This window comes from Eupeodes corollae, chromosome 1 (assembly GCF_945859685.1).
Source record: "Eupeodes corollae chromosome 1, idEupCoro1.1, whole genome shotgun sequence".
Classification (NCBI taxonomy): domain Eukaryota; kingdom Metazoa; phylum Arthropoda; class Insecta; order Diptera; family Syrphidae; genus Eupeodes; species Eupeodes corollae.
This window is the reverse complement of record NC_079147.1, coordinates 233,480,835-233,500,500: the sequence shown is the minus strand read 5'-3', so window position 1 is coordinate 233,500,500 and position 19,666 is coordinate 233,480,835. Positions and strand designations below refer to the sequence as shown.

Genomic DNA, 19,666 nt, shown 5'->3' with positions numbered 1-19,666 from the left:
TACATCGCTAGAACACCGCTGCAATGTTTCACGCCTTTCGTTGTTTCATCGATATTTTTACAAACAATGTTCTGTTGAACTAGCCAGCTGCATTCCACCCCTTAAACGATTCAGCCGTAATACTCGCACTTCCAGGAATGCTCATCAGTTTACCCTTGAGCTCAATTTCGGGCGTACTGTCAAGTATAGAGATTCTTCCTTAAATCGCACATCGAGAATGTGGAATGCTTAAGCCAACTCTGTTTTTCCCTCCCATTTTGATGTTCAGAACTTGAAGACCAATGTGCACCGGTATCTCCTTTTTAATCCTTCCCTATTTTCCTAATGCTCGCACTATGTTTAAATATAAACATATAAAGGGTACTAATAACCCCTTGAGTGCCTGTAAATTATTAAAAATATGTATAGTTTTCAGTTTTAAAAAAGTTTTACCCGGAATTTATTTATCTTTTTCACAGCTGTCTCAACTCTCATGGTCGTCATTTGGACATTTTTGTTTTCGTTTTTGTATTAAACCGTCGTATCCCTGATTTTTTCATAATCCTGTTGCTATCATTTTGTTTGCTTATTTAAAGTGGCGCTACAGTCCAGGCGGATCTGGGCCTCAAACAACATGCGTCTTCAACAAGCTCAGCCCCTCGCTTAATGTCTCCAGTTTCTCACACCAAGTTGTTTGACGTCCTCTCCCACCTGCGTGCACGACCTGAGTTGCAGTCTTCCTCTACTGCACCGTCCCTCGGGATTGGATTCGAAGACCTTCTGAGCTAGAGCTTTGATATCCATTCGCTCTACATGACTAAGCCATCTAAGTTGTTGGACTTTTATTCTTTAAACCAGGTCAGTTTCGTTGTACAGACCATACAGTTCGTCATTGTATCTTCTCCTCTACTCTCCATTTATGCACTCTTGGAGCATCCTAAGACGCTTTGATCTTCCTTTAAAAGTCCCGGTCTCAGCGCCATAAATTTCTCATTTCTTAGGGATGATAGTGATTTTAAATGCTCGAGAAAGGACTTTGCTACTCAGTTGCCTTCTAAGTCCGAAGAATCAGCGACATCAAATGCATGGATGAGATCTTTTCCGACCTTGCATTCTCCATCGTCATATCGTTCAAACGGATAAGTTTGACAGAAATGCCAAAACTATAGACATTGCTCTGTAGAACTCTTTCCAATAGATGCTGTCTTTTGCGGCTTTGGAATCGATAAAAAGATGTTGGGTATCGATTTGAAGTTCCTGGGTATTTTTCCAAGATCTGCCGTAATGTGAATATTTAGTCGATAGTAGACTTTCCTGGTCTGAAGCAACACTGATAAGAATCTATCAGGTTGTTGACGAAGGGCTTCAGACGTTCGCATAATACGTCAGAATGGATCTTTTATGCAATGATGCCTTTGTAGTTGGAGCAATTTAATGGGTCTCCTTTTTGTATATTGGGCAAATTACGCTTCCAATCATTGGGCATGCTTTCTTCTGGCCATATTTTGCAGATGAGTTGGTGCACGCTCCCTACCAAGTCAATGCCTGCTTCTTTGAATAATTCAGCAGCGATGCCGTAATTTTCCATTTGCTATTATCAGTAGTACCCGTGGCATGATGGTTAGTGCGTTGGACTGTCATGCCAGAGGTCTTAGGTTCAATCCCTACCTATGCCATCTAAAGTCTTTTCACAGGTACTGCCTCTTGCGAGGAATTGACAAATTCTCCAAGAGTAACTCTTGCCATGAAAAAGTGCTTTCTCAAATTAGCCGTTCGGATTCGGCCTAAAATTGTAGGTCCCCTCTATTCCTGACAACATTACTCGCACACAGGAATGGTTGAGAGTTGTAAGTCACTAGGCCCTGGTTCTCAAAGGACTGTTGCGCCACCCAATTTATTTATTTTTATTATCAGTACACTTTTATTTCGAAAAAACCCTTAGTCCTTAACAAAGTTTGCAAATCGTGCAAATTAGGTCTCTTGGTCGGAACTTTAGTCAGCCTCGGAGTCCACTTGTCCGAAATCATTTTCAAAACATAATGATAAACTCTTAACAAAGTAATAAGATCAATTGTGAACTTCGTGAATTCTGAAAACCCTTTACAACAGAAAATAATTTCAAGACGGTTCTGCTTCCATTTAAATAATAGCCAATGAAGATAACTACGATGGTATCAAAACAGAAATAATCAGCCTCCGACCCCGATCACCCTCTCAAATAAATATTTCCTTTTTTAGTTCATTGGAAGTATTGTCTACGACGAAGGCGGAACCGAACAAGACGTCATCTAACGCATTGGCAAAGCTAAATTGGTGTTCGTTTATTGTCGAAAATTTGGAGGAATAACTCTATCAGCTTAAGATCAAAACTAATGGGTGCAGGATCTGGAACCTGCAAACCTTAGTGAAAGATGTCTTCGCAACATCCTAAGAATTTTCTGGCCAAACCGAATATCAAATGAATTATTTAATTGAGGGACAGGTCAAGAACCTAAAATAAATTGGGTGGCGCAACAGTCCGTTTGAGAACTAGGGCCTAGTGACTGAAAACTTTCAACCATTCCTGTGTACGAGTAGAGTTGTTAAGGATGGAAGGGACCTACAGTTCTTAAGCCGAATCCGAACTGCAAGTACCCGTGAAAAAAAACTATAGGTAGCATAGGCAGGGATCGAACCCAAGACCTCTCGCATGACAGTCCATCGCACTCACCTCATGCCACGGGTACTACAAGAACCTATAGACCCTATTATACGAAGGCGTAAGTGGCAAGGGATTGAACATACGCTTCGAAAAGATAACGACTGCATTGCAGGTCAAACAATGTAGTGGAATCCCCTTCCAAAAGAATGAAGAAGAGGTTGACGACCGAGAAGCACATGGCGCAGGACAGCCGAGAATGAATCACTAGGCAAGAGTTGGATAGAGCTGAAACATATCTCCGGAAACCGCAAACAATGGTGCGTAGGTGTAGTAGAGGCCCTATGCGGCTTAAGGATTCCCCAACGTACTTAATAGGTCTGGGGACCTAAGAAGTAAATGAGTACGATGTTTTTCAACGAAACAAGGGAGTTCTTTTCTAGCTTGTAAATTATTCGTTGCACCGCCCAATTCTGATTCGTTTGACCAGCCCTTAATTTAAATTGAACCTCAGTGCCGCGCTTAATCGGTCCAACAGAGAAAACCTAAACAATTTTTGAAATATTTCTTGAACATGTTTTTTATTTTATACTGGGCTAAAGTATCACTTTTTCAAATCTAAATTAGTTAGACCAGATTCTGGGTGACCTAGATTTACATATCTATGAAGTACATAATAAAGTAGCAAAATAATTTGTAAGACAAATCAATTTTTTTTCCTGAAAGATTTGGCGCAGGAAATTATTCAACTTTTTTTTTCATTTATTCTTTTATACAGCAATTTTATGTTGGCTTTTTTTGGTCTTCAAATTCTTCAACACATAAAGATGCGAAACAAAATCCCAATTATTAAATTCTCGGAGAATGTTTAAGGAATGTTTAAGAAAGAAAATAATATATTCACTAACTAGAAGTATGTATTTGTAGGTATAAGTCATCCCGCGAAGACGCTCGCGCCCTACCAACCTGTTAAAGCGAAAAAGTGCGTCATTAATTCAGGAAAAAGAAAACTCATTAGAAAGCATCCCCTCTAAGACCTTTTGGAACTATACAAAAAAGAAAAAAGATTCAAATTATTATTCCTTATTAACTTCCTCGATTTATCACATTCCTTATTCAGCTCACACAGGAGGAAAAATGTTGACCTTTTTGTCTTTATTCCGCAAGTTCTTATGCTTACATTTTGTTTATAGTCCTGCATATTTGTCGGAACTCGGAAACAAAATAATTCTATCTCGTTGTCCCGACTTCGTGCGCCAGAGTATATATCTGTCCTAACTCCATTAGCAAACAATATCTTCTGATTATAATCACACAAAAGTGTATTTTAATCCTAAAGTACATTTCAAAACATTAAAATTTAATATGCCCTCAACAAGAAAAGATCCTCCAGGAATCCAAAAAGAAACAAAACGACACAAACAAAAATATATAGAAAACGTTCATTCCATTGAAAAGACGGAGGAATATAAAAACTCCTGGCGAGAAGGACAGGAAAGGATGGGATAGGAAAGGAATGTCCTGCTTTCAGTCGCCTTGTCTTTCGTTGGTTTCAAACAACCAAACAACCTAACCAACTCCCAAACCCTGTTTCTTTGCCCATTTCACTCAAATCAAATGTACCAGAAGTGTTGTGTATCCTCTAAGTCCTGAGCCGCAAGTGCGGAGAGTGAAAACAACAAAAGGACAACAACAAAAACAACAATAATAATAACACAACAACAACAACAAAAAAAAGAAAACTTTGACTTAAATAAACAAAAGAATGTTGTAGCTCTGGGATACACAAGGTCTGTTATGTTCGTGTATCAAGGATTCGCTGATGCTTTTGCTCTGGAGGGCCTCCTTCTAACATTTTCTTCTTCGTTCGGTTTGCTTCGGAAAATGTCCAACTAGGGACGTTTTTCTGGATGGAGATGGAGATGGACGACATCAGCAACAGAAAAGAGAATTCCGTAGTGAAATTCTGTCCGATATTTTCATAACCATAGCGAGACAGCAGAAACATATAAAAATTGTCGGTATATATTTTTGTAGATTTTCTTAAAAGGACCGTCATAAGATACGGCTTGGCTATGGGAAATATTTTATCCTAGAGACAGCCAAAGAAAAAGTGATAGCGGGATGTCTTGAATTTTTGTTTTGTGTTGTTGAATAGTTTGTATCTTTTTTTTTAAATTTTCATAAAAATATATACATAAGTCCTTTTTCTTAAGTAATAGATATTTCAATTTTTCGTAAGACTATAACGATATGATAATACAAATAATGGAAATATTATATGTCTTTTTGGGTTTGATGAACTGTCTTGAAATTTTAAGAATTTCAAAAGAAGAATTTTCCATTGTTATACATTTACTTGCGATAAAGACAAAGAAAATGAAGTTTCAAATTAGCGAACTTCGTAATGATAGTCAAAATATGAACTAGTGAAAGACAGAGGGCTCAATTCTTAAACAATCTAGTGTGCAGGACATAGCTTTATTATGTAGCAAATTTTCAAATACTAAGCAATCTGCTAGCTACTTAATAATTTTGGCAACTAGTAAATTTCTTAAGTCTCGTTTTGTGGCGCAACAGTCCGTTGTGAACTAGGGCCTAGTGACTTACAACTCTCAACCATTCCTGTGTGCGAGTACTATTGTCAGGAATGGAAGGGACCTACAACGGGTAAAACATTTTGTAACAGTAGGACATCTTTAATCTTTGATTGATTTAGCTCATGTAACCACACTTGCAAAGCAAAAGTTTTGTGAATGAATTCACTGTTTAAGAATTTAATTATGGATTGAGGTAATCAGCCAATTTTATTGATTAAAGGCTCACTTACGTCAAAAGAAGGAAGTATCAAGTAAAGTCGTTACCCTTGTTAGAGCGATGTATGAAAATAATGTGGCCTACGTTTGGGATGGGGAATATATCGAGCCCTTCCCGCAAATTTATTGTAAGCGCCAAAATTAATTTTATCGTAAACGACAAATCAAAAGCTTACTGCTGGTCCTTGAAACAACTTGTGCCCATAGTCAGTATTGAAAATTAGTAATTATCCTTAAGTTAAGAAATAGCAACAGCCTCCAAGGTTCTATGTGTTATTAGCAAATTTTAATAATTAAGTTTTCTTTTTTATTGAAAATGTCGCTTACGATAAAATGGCGGGAAGGGCTCGATATATGCGAAGGGTTTGCAGCAGAAATGGGAGTTAAACAAGGCTGTGTGTTGAGAACACTACTATTTGTTTTGCTTATTAACGATATCTTTGAGAAGGTCGGAGGAGGAATCCAGTTGGGAAGTACTCGGATACCAGGACTGATATTTGCGGATGATAATGTTTTTTTTTTTTTATCTGAATCGGTTGCAGGAATGCAGCGTATGGTGAACAGACTGGATTATATACTGTAAAAAATTGGAATCTGTCAATTAATTTACAGAAGTCTAAAAGTATGATATTTCGGGGCGGAGGGGGAAGATATGCAAATAATGAAAAGTGGATGTACAAAGCCGAAAACGTTGCAACTGTTCGAGAGTAAAAATACTTACTTACTTAAGGTGGCGCTACAGTCCGGGGCGGACCTGGGCCTCAACCAACATGCGTCTCCAGCTAGCTCGGTCCTTAGCTAGCCGTCTCCAGTTTCACACACCAAGTTGGTTGAGATCCTCTCCCACCTGGGTGCGCCACCTGAGTCGCGGTCTTTCTCTACTGCGCCGCCGTCCCTCGGGATTGGATTCGAAGACATGACCTAGCCATCTAAGCCGTTGGACTTTAATTCTGCTAACTAGGTCAGCCCGTATAGTTCGTCGTTATATTTTCTCCTCCATTCTCCATCTATGCGTACGGGACCAAAAATCACCCGAAGAATTTTTCTCTCGAAGCATCCTAAGACGCTCTCATCTTTCTTTGACAGGGTCCAGGCGTCAGCGCCATAAATGAGAACCGGGATGATGAGTGTCTTATAGATGATGATTTTACAAAGAAGCAGCGATTTGCAAGAGTTATTCTTCGTTTGATTTCAGCGCTGGTGTCGTTGTCTGCATTAATAGCGGTACCTAGGTAAACAAAGTCCTTAACTATCTCAAAGTTACAGCTGTCCATGGTGACGTTTTGTCCAAGACGTCATCGCTCAGTGTCCTTTTTTGATGGCAGCATATACTTGGTCTTGCCCTCATTGACCACTAAACCCATCTTCTTCGCTTCCGTCGCAATGCTCAAAAATGCTCCACTGACATAACGCTTTGATCTTCCAATTATTTCAATATCATCTGCGTATCCGAGTAATTGGATGGACCTTTGGAAGATTGTGCCTCTAGTGTTGACGGTTGAGTTTTGCACAATTCTTTCCAGAACGATATTGAAAAAGTCGCATGACAATGCATCACCTTATTTAAAACCTTTTTTGACACCAAATGCCTCGGTGAGATCTTTTCTGACCTTGATAGAGTAGCGTGCATCGTCATTCTGCACAAACGGATAAGTTTGACAAGGATGCCAAAACTAGACATTGCTCTATAGAGCTCTTCCTTATGGATGCTGTCATACGCGGCTTTAAGATCGATAAAGAGATGGTGGGTATCGATTTGAATCTCCTGGGTTTTTTCCAAGATCTGCCGTAGTGTGAATATTTGGTCGATAGTAGACTTTCCTGGTCTGAAGCCACACTGATAAGGACCAATCAGGTTGTTGACGAATGGCTTTAGACGCATTGCTAAGGAGACTGTAGTTGGCGCAGTTTAGAGGGTCTCCTTTCTTATGTATCGGGCACACTATGCTGAGATTCCACTCATCGGGCATGCTTTCTTCCGACCATATTTTGCAGATGAGTTGGTGCATGCTCCCTACCAAGTCATCGCCTGCTGCTTTGAATAGTTCGGCAGCGATGCCGTCAGCTCCAGCAGCTTTGTTTTACTTAAGTTTAGATATAGCTATCTTCACTTCGTCAAGGTCGGGTAGGCGGAATTGTTGATCTGCGTCGCCGAGGTTGAGTGGTTCTATCTCCCTTACAGCAGAATTCGGATCGTCATCGCCGTTACATAATTTGGAGAAGTGATCTTTCCATATTCTCAGCATCGACTGCGGTCATACTACGATGTTCCCCTGATCGTCTTTACAGGCTTCGGTTCGTGGCTGGTACCCTTGGGAGGTTTTTTTTACCTTTTGGTAAAATTTACGAACCTCATTCCTGTTGTGACATCCCTCTATCTCCTCGATCGCGCGCTTCTTATGCTCTCTTTTTTCCGTCTAAAAAGCCGGTGTTCCTCTCTCCTCTTCTGCTCGTAGAGCTCGCGAGCAGCTCTAGTCCTTTTGTGCAGCTCCGTTTTGTATGCCTCTTGTTTCGCTGCGTGCGCTTGCCGGCATTCGTCGTCAAACCAGGGGTTTCGCTGTGGTGGCGAAAGTGTGAAACCTAGCACTTCAGAGGCGGCATCTCTGATGGCTGCAAGGCAATGTTGTCACTGGTTTTCAATGCTTAATGCAGGAAGCATAGGACTCCTTAAGAGTTTATTAGAGACTCGATTAGAAAAGGATATGGCAGTCTCTTGCGATTGTAGCCGTCTAACGTCGAATCTTCTCACAGTACTTCCTTGTTTTGGCTTCGATCGGGATATCCGTAGCTGTACCTTGGCTAAAAATACTTAGGGGTTTTAATAACATCTAACCTCGAGTCCAAGTTAGCAGAATCGAAAAGAGCAGTTTCTTCTGTGTGGAAACGTTGTATCGATAATAAAGGTGTCGAGCATAGTTCAAAGCTAAACATTTTTCATGCGACAGCAGCTTCTATAATGCTTTATGGCGCTCAAGTTTGGGGATATTGCCAATAGGAGGAGGAGAAAAGCTTCTTCAGGTATATCTTGAAGCGCATTTTTCAGCTACCAATTTACACTCCAATTTATATGCTACATTTGGAAACAACTGAACCTCCATTGTTCTTAAGGACCTTTAAGCTGAATTTTGACTACATTATTAAGGTGATGGAAATGGACGAAGAAAGATTTTCGAGACAAGTACTTAAAAAGATTTTGTCATACAGGGGTAATCTAGTCAAAAAGTGGGAGGAGTTGGCTCTTAGTTTAGGTGAAAGTGTCGAACAACATTTTTTGACGAAATTTAAATGTAAAATGTACTTATGTATGTTTATAAGCTCTTTATTTAGTGCTTACCAAACCTATTTTTAAAACAAAATTTAAAATGATTTTCGAAAAAAATATCTCAGAAAGGGGACAACATTTGTTTCATATCTATTGACATAAAAGCATTAAAACGTGTAGTTTGTGAGGGCTACAAAAACTTTTCTTCAAAACTTATTTGTTTACCTACCTTACTTTGTTTTAATTTTATTTTTTTGCGAAATAGTGTACTTAAATGCAACTATTTCCTTAAATTGAAGAACAAAACCTTTGTATCTCTACAATTTGTAAGTTTTGTTAACGCCTTTAAGATCAAAATACGAATAAGCTGATTGATAACGATAGTAATAAGAGAATCCTGGAAATTGAGTTCAAAAAAACTTGGTTCAAAAAAACCCGACCTACATACCAGATCCTCGATAATTTTCTTAACTTTTGAATTTTTGCATTAATAGAAACGAAAACAAGAAAACTGTATTGTATTTTTGGAAAAAAGCAACGTTTCAAAACAATTTCCTACATTTCTTCGCGAAATGCACCAAAAACTCTCTAAACTATTGTGTTTTAGCTCTTAAATATGGCATATTTAGAAAACTGTTATAATCTTGGTATGCTTTCTATGCAGGGAGTCATCCAAATTAAATAGTTAGACCATACCTTGCTGGACAACAGTGTTCTTAAATAATTTGATAACTAAAGTTGTCATTTAAGCAATTATTAAATTTTGTTAGCCTCCTTTCCAAAGCAATAAAGAACATTTTTAAGCGGTGAGTAAAAACTCATCTAAGAGTGTGACCTACCTCCCCCCTGATGAAAAGTCTGGATCCGCCCTTGACAATACATGAAAAATTCATCATCATCAAAAAAAAAATTCCTTAATCAATTCAACTTCCTATAGAAAATCCTAGATCTCAAATAAACTTTTAAAAAACGTTGGCCCTAACCTAGTAGACATGTTATCTTATCTTTTCAATTTAATTGTTGACTCTGCGAAATTTCCGGATGAACTAAGGGTGGAATAGTAATTCCTTTATTCAAGAAAGGAATTAGGCACGATAAATCTAATTTTAGACCAATTTCGTTACTACCTTTAATTTGAAAGGTATTGAAGAAGCTTATAAAAACAAGAATGCTGGTTTATCTTGATAAAATTAATTTCTTTAATCCAATGCAGTTAGGTTTTAGGATTGGACTTTCTACTGAAGATGTTCTTTTGGACTTTTGTTGCATTCTGCAAAATGGTTTAGATTGCAAAAAATATAGTGCTGAACTTTTTGTAGATAGTAATTAAAGCGTTTGACTTGTTAAGCCATATTTTACTAGATAAACTTTCTAAAAGTGGCTTTCCTTGATTCGTTTTAAAATGGTTCGAGTCTTATCTCAAAAATAGAACACAGTGTGTAAAAATTCAGTTCAGTTTTAGTTGCTTTAAAATTAACCACTTGGGTGTTCCACAGGGTTCTGTACTTGGTCCAATTTTATTCTTTTTTTTCTTTAATTCTCCTTTTCAACTTCTGTTAGGTAAAATTAAAGGATTTTAATGATCCGGTATGGCTTATTGCTCTTTTAGTCCCTTAAATCAAATTTTTGATATGATATTCACATAATTAGATATTTTTTTGCGAAACATGAGGCTATGGTCAGTACTAAAAAAAAGCTTATGGTTTTTATTATTACCTGCAAAGTATCGCCAGACATTCCTAAAATATTTTATTCACATAAATTAAGTAAACATAACTAATTGAACGGCATGTGTAGTACTCAGAGGTCAATCATTTGAAAGAAGCGTCAATTGCAACAGTAACTGCTTTATAATTGAAAGTGTTACTTTTGACCAAAATTTAAATTGGACATAATACAAATCTTCTCAAATAACAGATGGCACTGACTTATCTTATTGGCGCAAAATTTTAGACGATTTAGTACGGTGTTAAATTATTTTTAGTATGATACTAGGTTAAAAAAGGGATTTTGATAATTTTAAACGAGTTTAGTATCGTACTATCTTCTTAACGTTTTACTAAAGTTAAAATCACCAAATGGCTTATTTATCTTTTTATTATCGTACTAAATCTGTTATGTCATTTTTCTCAAATGTGACAAAGTGTTTTAAAATTGATAAATTGTGAAATAAAATTTATTTCTAGATATCATAAAAAGTAAATTAATAGATCTATCGCAGATATTCAATAATTTAATGCACATTTCATTTAAACTTTTTCACTAAACAATAATTCTTTTACCTGGTAGAATAAATGTTTAATATTATTCTGTGTTAATATCCAAAATAGTTGCAAGGAACTTAAACTTTAGCGCAAATAAACCACGGCGAGTTATGAAAACAAAATTAATGAAAAAAGAAAATACAAATTCAATGTTGTCACTTTGACATTTGCAAAAATATTAAGGCATGTTTGTTTTGTTTGCTCCACAATCTGTCATTTTTTAGATGTGTTCATGTTTTTTTTGGTAATAAAATGGTTTTAGGATGATACTAGTTAGCAAAACAATAAAAAGTTTTTAAAATTAGTAAAAAGTTAGTAGATAACTATGTATATATGTAGTAAATTGTTAACTAGTATCGTGCTAAGGCCTTAATAAATTTTGCGCCATTATATTTATAATCTTATGTTGTTAGTTATTTAGGAATACTTCTGTGAGACCAATTTAAATTAATAAGAATAAAGACAAATTGAATTGAATTGAAAAGAAAAATTGAACCGAATTGAAACAAATAAAAATATTTCTGACCTAAATTTGGAAATTTTTTTAAAATTGGAGTTCTGAAATTCTTTTTTCTTGATATCGATTTCTTTTTTTTCAATCAAAATTAGATTAAATCTGTGTTCTCCATTTCGATTATGGCGATATTGAAGTGATTTCAATTCGACAAGATTTAGTCGGTATGAGGATTTTTTTAAAAACAGATGTGATTTCAATTATAAAAATGAAGCTTGACTTATTTTTGAAATGGACGTGATTTATGGAAAGTTGCAGCTTCTTATTCATATTTGAGGAGTACAACAAATAAAAAAGAGTGTTTAAATTTTAAGGGCCGATATTGAATGTGAACCACACCAAAACGTCAAGTTTTTTTTTACATTTTATATGACATTTCTGAATTTCAGATCAATTCAATTTAAATCATGGAACGATACACAATCTAGAACGCTTTAAAGTTATTCAAGTTTATTAAGAGCATGATCGTTCAAATCTAAATGCATATCGTGCATTTCGTGATTTCTTCGGTCAAATTAATCTTTCAAATGTGAATACCAATTGTTTTCACATACAATATCCACGTGCAAATATTTGAGCAAATGTGATCTGTAAAAGACGTAAAAACACCAGAGCATACTCGTACAGCTCGAACTGCAGAAAATATTGCTGATGTTCGCGATAGTGTGACTGAAGAGCCAGCCACTTCAACTCGTCGTCGTGCCCAAACAATTGCACCTCTCACACTTGTCGTTGATGAACATTACGCACAAAGACTTACATTAAAAAGCTTACAAGGTGCAATTGACTCAAAAACTAGAACCTCTTGATCATTTTATGCGTCGTCAATGGTTAATAAAAGGATGCAAGAAATAGGAACAGTGAATGATCAATTTTTGAAGAAAATTTTAGTGATGAAGCACGTTTTCACCTTAGTGGATTCGTCAATAAGCAGATTTACCACATTTAGGCGAATGATAATCCAAGAGTGACTGTCAAAAAACCAATGCACCCACAAAGAGTGACTGTTTGATGCGGTTTATGGGCTGGCGGCTTCATCGGGCCGTATTCTTTTTAAATGAGATCGGTCAGGCATTTAATGTGAATGGTGTTAGCTATCGTAAGATGAAAATGAACTTTTTTTTGGCCAGAGTTGGAAGATATGGATGTGGATGGTATGTTATCTCAACAGGACATTACAACTTGCCACACAGCTAACGAAAAATGGCTCTTTTGCGCCACAAATTCAATAGCTCTGTCAAAGAGTGAGATAATTCAGCAAAATTAACGGAATAGCATTTCAATTTTTCCGTAGCCTCATCGAAAATTTGGACCATCGTATGGAGGTGTGCCGTTGAAGTTGTGAAGGTCATTTGGCCGATATGTAAATTTGGCCAAAGTAAATTGAACCATGCAAAAAATAAATTATAGGTGGCGCAACAGGTAGCTGAGAACTAGGGCCTAGTGACTTACAACAATCAATCATTCCTGTGGACCTACAGTTTTAAGGCGAATCGAAACGGCTAACATGAGAAAGCACTTTTCATGACAAGACATACTCTTGGAGTACTTGTAAATTTCTCGCAAGAGGCGAAACCAAGACCAACCATCATGCCACGGGTACTGCAAAAATTGAACCATAGAAATAATAAAAAGAAATGACACTCATTTCCTAAATAATTTGTGTTTATTCAAAATCAACATCGGCCCTTAAAATTCTTTATAACATTTCGAATGAAACACTTGTTATAACTTTCAAGACACTTTTTTAACAGTGCTTCGGTCCATTACAATATAAGTCTTTTTCCACCGATATTTGAAAACTATCTTTCGCAAGGAAACGTTTATCATTTCACTAGGGATTTGAGGATACTACCTTTTTGACTTTGAACATTCTTAATTTTAAACGAATTGTTATTATTGTTGATCTGATAAACAACCGGGAACGGGCCTTTTTTCTGTTCTAAAATTAAGTACGATTTACCAGTAACAAATAACGAGCAACGCCTTTTACGGTGATCAAATTATTAAAATTTCTTTAAAAATAGTATAATTTTTTCCCATGAAACGTTTGAAAGAATTATTCTAATGTTAAATGTAGTATTTTCCATTATAAAAATAGAGATTTTATGTGTAAGCAAATAAAATTCACTTTAGATCAATACTAACTTGTATTCGATCTAAAAATTATGTAGAACCGAAACCGGCACGACAAACGTCCCTATGCTTACACTCACAATTAGTTTCATTACACAATTCAAATGAAAAGAATCATCTTACATTTCGAAAAATCGGACGAAATAACACAATTTCCTGCTTGTAAATAAGATTATTAGAAAAGTATCAGTTTTTCTTTACTATTAATAGCAAGGAATTTCTTGATATGAAATAGGATTCCTTCCTCACTTCGAAAAATTCCAATCAATCAAAATTGAAACATGTAAAATCGTTTGATTCTTAATCGTTTGGTAGTACAAGCTGAATCTTTCAAAAGGCTTACAGAAAGTATACTTTTGACCAAGACACATCCCTTATTTAAATATATTTCCTTTTATTATATCAATATTTCATCCATTTCTCCAGCCACAAGATAGTCTATTTAATTGTAAGATTAATATTTGAATGAATTCCTTTTATACTATAACTCCATCATTTTGTTCTTCTTCTTTTTCTCCAGGCGCTATTTCCAAAAATTTTCGAAACAACTCCAGCTGGTATTTCGAGGAAGCAATTTCAACACTTCGGACAACTTATAAATTCAGGTGAGTTATTAAATTTTATTTGGAATTTTGTTGTTGATGTTCTTGTTTTTTCTTTTTTTCATTTTATTCTGTATTTTTCTTTCAATTCCATTTACATCAGGAAAATTCCAACAATTCGACTACAAATCAAAACAGGAGAACTATCGACGATACAAACGGAAGACTCCACCAGAATACAATTTACGGAATGTTCGGGTGCCATTGAATTTGTTTTATGGAAACAAAGACTTTTTAAATGCTAAGCAGGTGAGTTATGTGAAAAGGCAGCAAGGGGTTGTTGTTTTGGTAAAAAGGAAAAGAATGTGTTAACAAAAACATAGATATGTACAAATATCTATCTATATGTGTGTACATTGAACATAGAAGAATTTTCAAACATGAAGTGTTAAATAAACACAGCTTTTATATGATTTATATTGTTTCAAAGTTCAAAATGAGTTTGTCTGATATTAGGGGGGATGATGGAAAGTTTTGTTATCACAAGGAGAAAATAGTATCATAGGTTTATTTAGGGTTTTGTTGAATTCCTTTCTTAGAATTAAGATATTTAGGTTAAATATTTCATTGGAATCCAATTTTTTTAAACTATTGTATCGTCTTTGAAATTGCAAAACATTGATGTATTAGCTACATAAGAATTTTATTTTGAATATGCATTTTTATGAGAAAGAGATTTTAAATATGACTTTTGAAAGCATCAACAGATAATTTGTTGGTATTAGAAATTCGTTGTCCTCGCAATTTGTTTTTGATTTTATGGAACACGCAAAGGCTTCTGGTTGGTAAATTAGGACTGTATGATGCATGATCCATCCATTTAATCTTTTGATCTTGAAAAATGATTTATGAGGGTTTAAATGGTCTGATGATGAATAATTCGACATTTTCTAAAGACTTCAGACAAAGAAATGCTTCTTCACACGTTCCTCAAGTGATTTTGTAGCTATATATCCAGTTATACAAAATAAGCAGTCGAACAATTAAAGCGTTGTGAGCAAGAAGGTGTTAAGCAGAGTTACCTATTTGGGGACACTTTAATGTCACCTTTTTAACGTTCGGATACCAGGACTCCTCTTTTAAAACTAAGTCGATTTTGATCAAATACAATGGAGCTTTCAATTATATTAGACAATTAAATGGAACTAGCCTTGTTTATTTTAAATTTTTGTCGTAGATAAATAATTTGGGTGGTGCAACAGTTCGTTGGGAACTGCTGCCTAGTGACTTACAACTCTTAACCATTCTTGTGTGGGTGTACTGTTGTTAGGGATTGAGAGGACCTACAATTTTAAGCCGAATTCGAACGGCTTATTTGAGAAAACACTTTTCATGACAAGAATTACTCTTGGAGGATTTGTCAATTCCTTGCAATTCACCCTAACAGTTCGGTCCCGTTCGGACACAGCCCTACCAAACAGAAGGAGCTCTGCTCCGCCTTGTGCCATGACGTCCCGATTGTACAGGAGTCGCCTATCCACGGTTCGTCGTCTGACATGGTAGATTAGAGGAACTGCCAATCTATCCTGTATCAGGCCGCATCTATCTAAAAAGAGGAATGCCTCAGGTGGAATGAAGCTGCTCAACCGTGCACTCTCAAAAAACTCGTCGTTCGGATAGAACGCCCGGAAAATTTACTTGTTGGTCGAAGACATAGCTCTTGCAATGTGACCTCGAACGAGTTTTATCACGAAATTGTCAATTCTGTTGATTCGAGCCCCGTTGTATAGGAACTCGTTGGAATAGTAATGCATGTAGGAAGATTCGGCTGTTCGATATAAGCCGGTACAGCGTCGTAAACACTGCCGCTCGAACACGAGAAGGGAAGGGGCAACGTTGAACCACACAGGACAACCATAAACGATCATCGGCAGTATAAGGGCCATTTAGCAATTTACTTTCACTCTGGGGTTAAGCCGACTACTTTGAAACAGCCGTTTCGTCAGAGCGAAAGCTCCTCTGGCCCTGGAGTATTTATAATCTGTCGAAATATAAATACTGATGTAACCAGATACCGAGGTACTTCACTACACTTTTGCCCGCTAATGGCTGCCCGTGAAGATCAACTATTACCATCGTGCGCCAATTCGTGTACGTATCCCTCGTGGCCCTAGCCAACGGAGTCCGGAACAGAATTGTCTACGACTTCTGGACATTTATTTTCAGTTTCCAATTCGCAATATCGCTGAATCTTCTCGAAATCACGCTGCAAGAGAGTTCTAATAACCGCAACCTTTCGGACCGTTCTGTACGCAATTGGATCGTCGGCGTACGCAATTGCCTTTGTAAGACTACCTATCAGATAGCTGGTGTAAATGCTGAAGAGAATCGGCGAATTCACCGCTCCCTGTTGAAGACCATTTTTAATTGAGAATGTTGTGGTAGAAGTTACATTGCCACTTTTGACAACAAACTTTCTACCGTTAAGCATATCATAAAGTATATCCAACAATGGCTTGCTAATGCCAAGCCTGCTCAGTTTAAGGTAAAGACCATCTAACCATACGGTGTCAAGGGCCTTTTCCAAATCAACCAGAACAGCACCTGTGCATTGTTGTTTTGATATATTCCATTGGATATCAGAAACGAGTTTAGACGCAGCATGAATTGTGTCATGGCCCACCTCGAACCCGAACTGTTTATTCGGAATTATTTTGCTGTCCGCAGCCCACTTAGGCCGCCGCCACGCAGTAAGCGGCTGAGCGGAAAAAAAATAATAAATATACATGCCTTAAAGTTAAAACTAATCTCTGCTCTGGAGCAATAGCAATTCTTTGTTTTATTAATCTAGGACGCACTTTTTCAAGCAGCAAATCAAAAGATTCGATAGACATACGTAGATGCTTGCCAGAATCTATCTGGAAATTTTCGTAGATTCAAAAATAAAAGATTAAATTCTCCAAACTCCGATCTTAATTGGTTAATCGGATGAACACCAAATCGTCTTCTTTTTTGTGTACGTTTAAGTAATTTGTACACAAACAAACGATTTTCCGACAGTAAAATACGGCGAACTGTTCTTGACAACGGCATTTTAACTACTTATCGCTCAAAAGCAATCGCTCAGTGCCTGGCCATACGTCGCAAGAGTTGCCGCTCAGCCGCTTAGTGCCTAGCCATACGTCGCTTAGAGTTGCCGCTCAGCCGCTCAGCCGCTTAGCCGCTCAGCCGCTTACTGCATGGCTGAGGCCCTATTGATGATCTTTTCGAAAACTTTGCTGATGCTCGGAAGAAAACTTATCGACCGAAGAGGGTTGGAGTAGTCCTTTCCTTTTTTCGGCGCAGTGCACTAAACATCATGTCACTTGTACTTCAGGCATCATGAATAGGGCTTACAAACATTTTGAGAGTGAAGAATCACAAATTATATACCTACTTTCTTCTGTAAAGGATGTTTTGTCCCTGGTGCTAAGTAAGGTTACATTTTGCTCCGTTTTTGTTTTATTTTCAGAAATCTCTTAAAAATTCTTAAAAATTGTGCTATAATAATTTGTATCTATTTGTTTTTCAACGCATTTTTATTAATAAGATGTGAAAGAAAGCATTTTCGGTATAAAAACCGTTTGAATAATAGTTAAAATCCTTTTTTTGTGGTTAAAAAGTGGGGCAAAGTCGTCTAAGGAATGGGGTTACTTTGCTAAATCTGAATGTTTTGACTTTATTTTTTTATATAAAGAGCTGGGGAAAAGTATGTATTTTATTTAAATAACCTTGATCGAAAGGATCATATATGCAAAATAAAATTTAAAGTTTAAAACCCAACTTTTTGTTAAACGTAACAGCCTCTGTTTATTGCTTCAAAAGCTTTAAAATTAAAGAATACAAACAAAAATTAAACATAAATAATAGTTTTCAAAACAAAAACAAAATAATTCACTTTAAAAACAAAACAAAAATACTATTTTAGAATTTAAAAATAGTTATTTTAGAAGGAATTCAAAAAAGTGTATGATAAGAATAAAAAGCTTTAAGAATACATATATGTAAATACATACATATGTATGTCGTTTAGCTCTTAAACGGAAAAAGTGCATCTCTTCGACACTTGTTTCGGTGGATTGAAGGACCCCAAAACATCCAGGAGAAAAGTAATCCCAAAATAAAAAAAATTCGTGTTCACAAAAAAACATTATAAACACTATTTATCAAACAAACAAAGTCCATGCTTAAATTATTGCAAACAAAAAAAACAATATTATAAATAGAAAATTAGTACTTACTTCTTTAAAGTTCAATCATCTGCAACACACCAAATTTTCCACTAAAAAAATCTGAAGAATTTTCTGCGTCAACTTTACTCGGTAACTACTTTTTATTAACTGCAGGGACACGTTCCGTTGCAATATGGAGCAGATGCATAATATGTATGTGTGTATACATTACGGTAGATTCGGTTTTTAAAACGTAACATGTCTGAGCGTGAATAAAAAAATTAGCTCTTTTAGTCAGTGGCGCATAGTAACCCCGGGGGGGCAAAGCAACCCCATTTTACGGTATATCAAAACTTTGTTAAGAAGGAATTTTGTTTAATGTTGAATTACATAAAATAGAGTAAAAGACAACTACTGACGCCGAAGTTCTTTAAATTAAAGCAAATATTTTGAAATATTATCAAGTAATATGTATGTGATTAAATCGCAGCTAGGATGAATATTAATGATAAAATGTTTTCTATCAGGACTATTCTGCTATTCATTGGGGGAATTTTATTTGAATTTTCACAAATCACTATTCTGCTATTTATTCGAAGTGAATCTGTGTATGTATGTCACTTGAAAGCATTAATTTTATACAATTCAGATCCGCATATAAAATGCAGCGGATTTTTCATTTGATGTCTGGTTTGTTAATTTTTGTAAGCAAAATGTAAGTGAAAACTAATTAATTGCTAAATTTAGAATATTTGTTTTATAAATAAAAGAATATTAACATTTTTAGGGGAAGGAAGACACTTTTTAACATTTCTCCTAAGCTCTAGGTTTAAGGATTCTCTTATTTCTCTGCTTACAATTGGAATACAAAATTCAATACTGCCCATTTCAAAAAATTACACAAATTATTCATTAATTTTGTATGAATCATTGGAAAAATTGGTTTGGGATAATGTAGTTCATCCGATGGATAGCAGAATGCAAAAAAATGGGTGAATCGAATATATGATTAACGTGAATAGCAGAATAGGCCTGTATGTTACGTTTCTTGGATCCAGAAGTTATACAATTAGGAAATGAATTAAATTTTTTCGATTTGGTTTAAGAATTTGAAAATTTAATTTCTTATCCCAAAAAATAATAGATGAGTATAAAGCTTTAGATTTAAAAGCTAATGATGCTGATTTTGCGAGAGTATTTTAAAAATTAAAAATATAGAACAATTTTAATTCAAAATAGGAACGTAAATAAATTTACGTCTACGAACTTGTACGAATTTGTAAGAGATGAGAAAATATTTTTCA

The 19,666-nt window shown here is 35.9% G+C and overlaps 1 protein-coding gene across 1 annotated transcript in view; it reads left to right on the top strand.

Moving 5' to 3' along the window:
- Nucleotides 1-19,666, top strand: part of LOC129954016 (lipase 3) — a 56,570-nt gene that overhangs the window by 27,036 nt on the left and 9,868 nt on the right. Inside the window, exons 3-4 of the mRNA XM_056067609.1 lie at nt 14,130-14,214; nt 14,315-14,460. Coding sequence (XP_055923584.1) covers nt 14,130-14,214; nt 14,315-14,460 — 231 coding nt within the window. The remainder of the gene's footprint in view (nt 1-14,129; nt 14,215-14,314; nt 14,461-19,666) is intronic.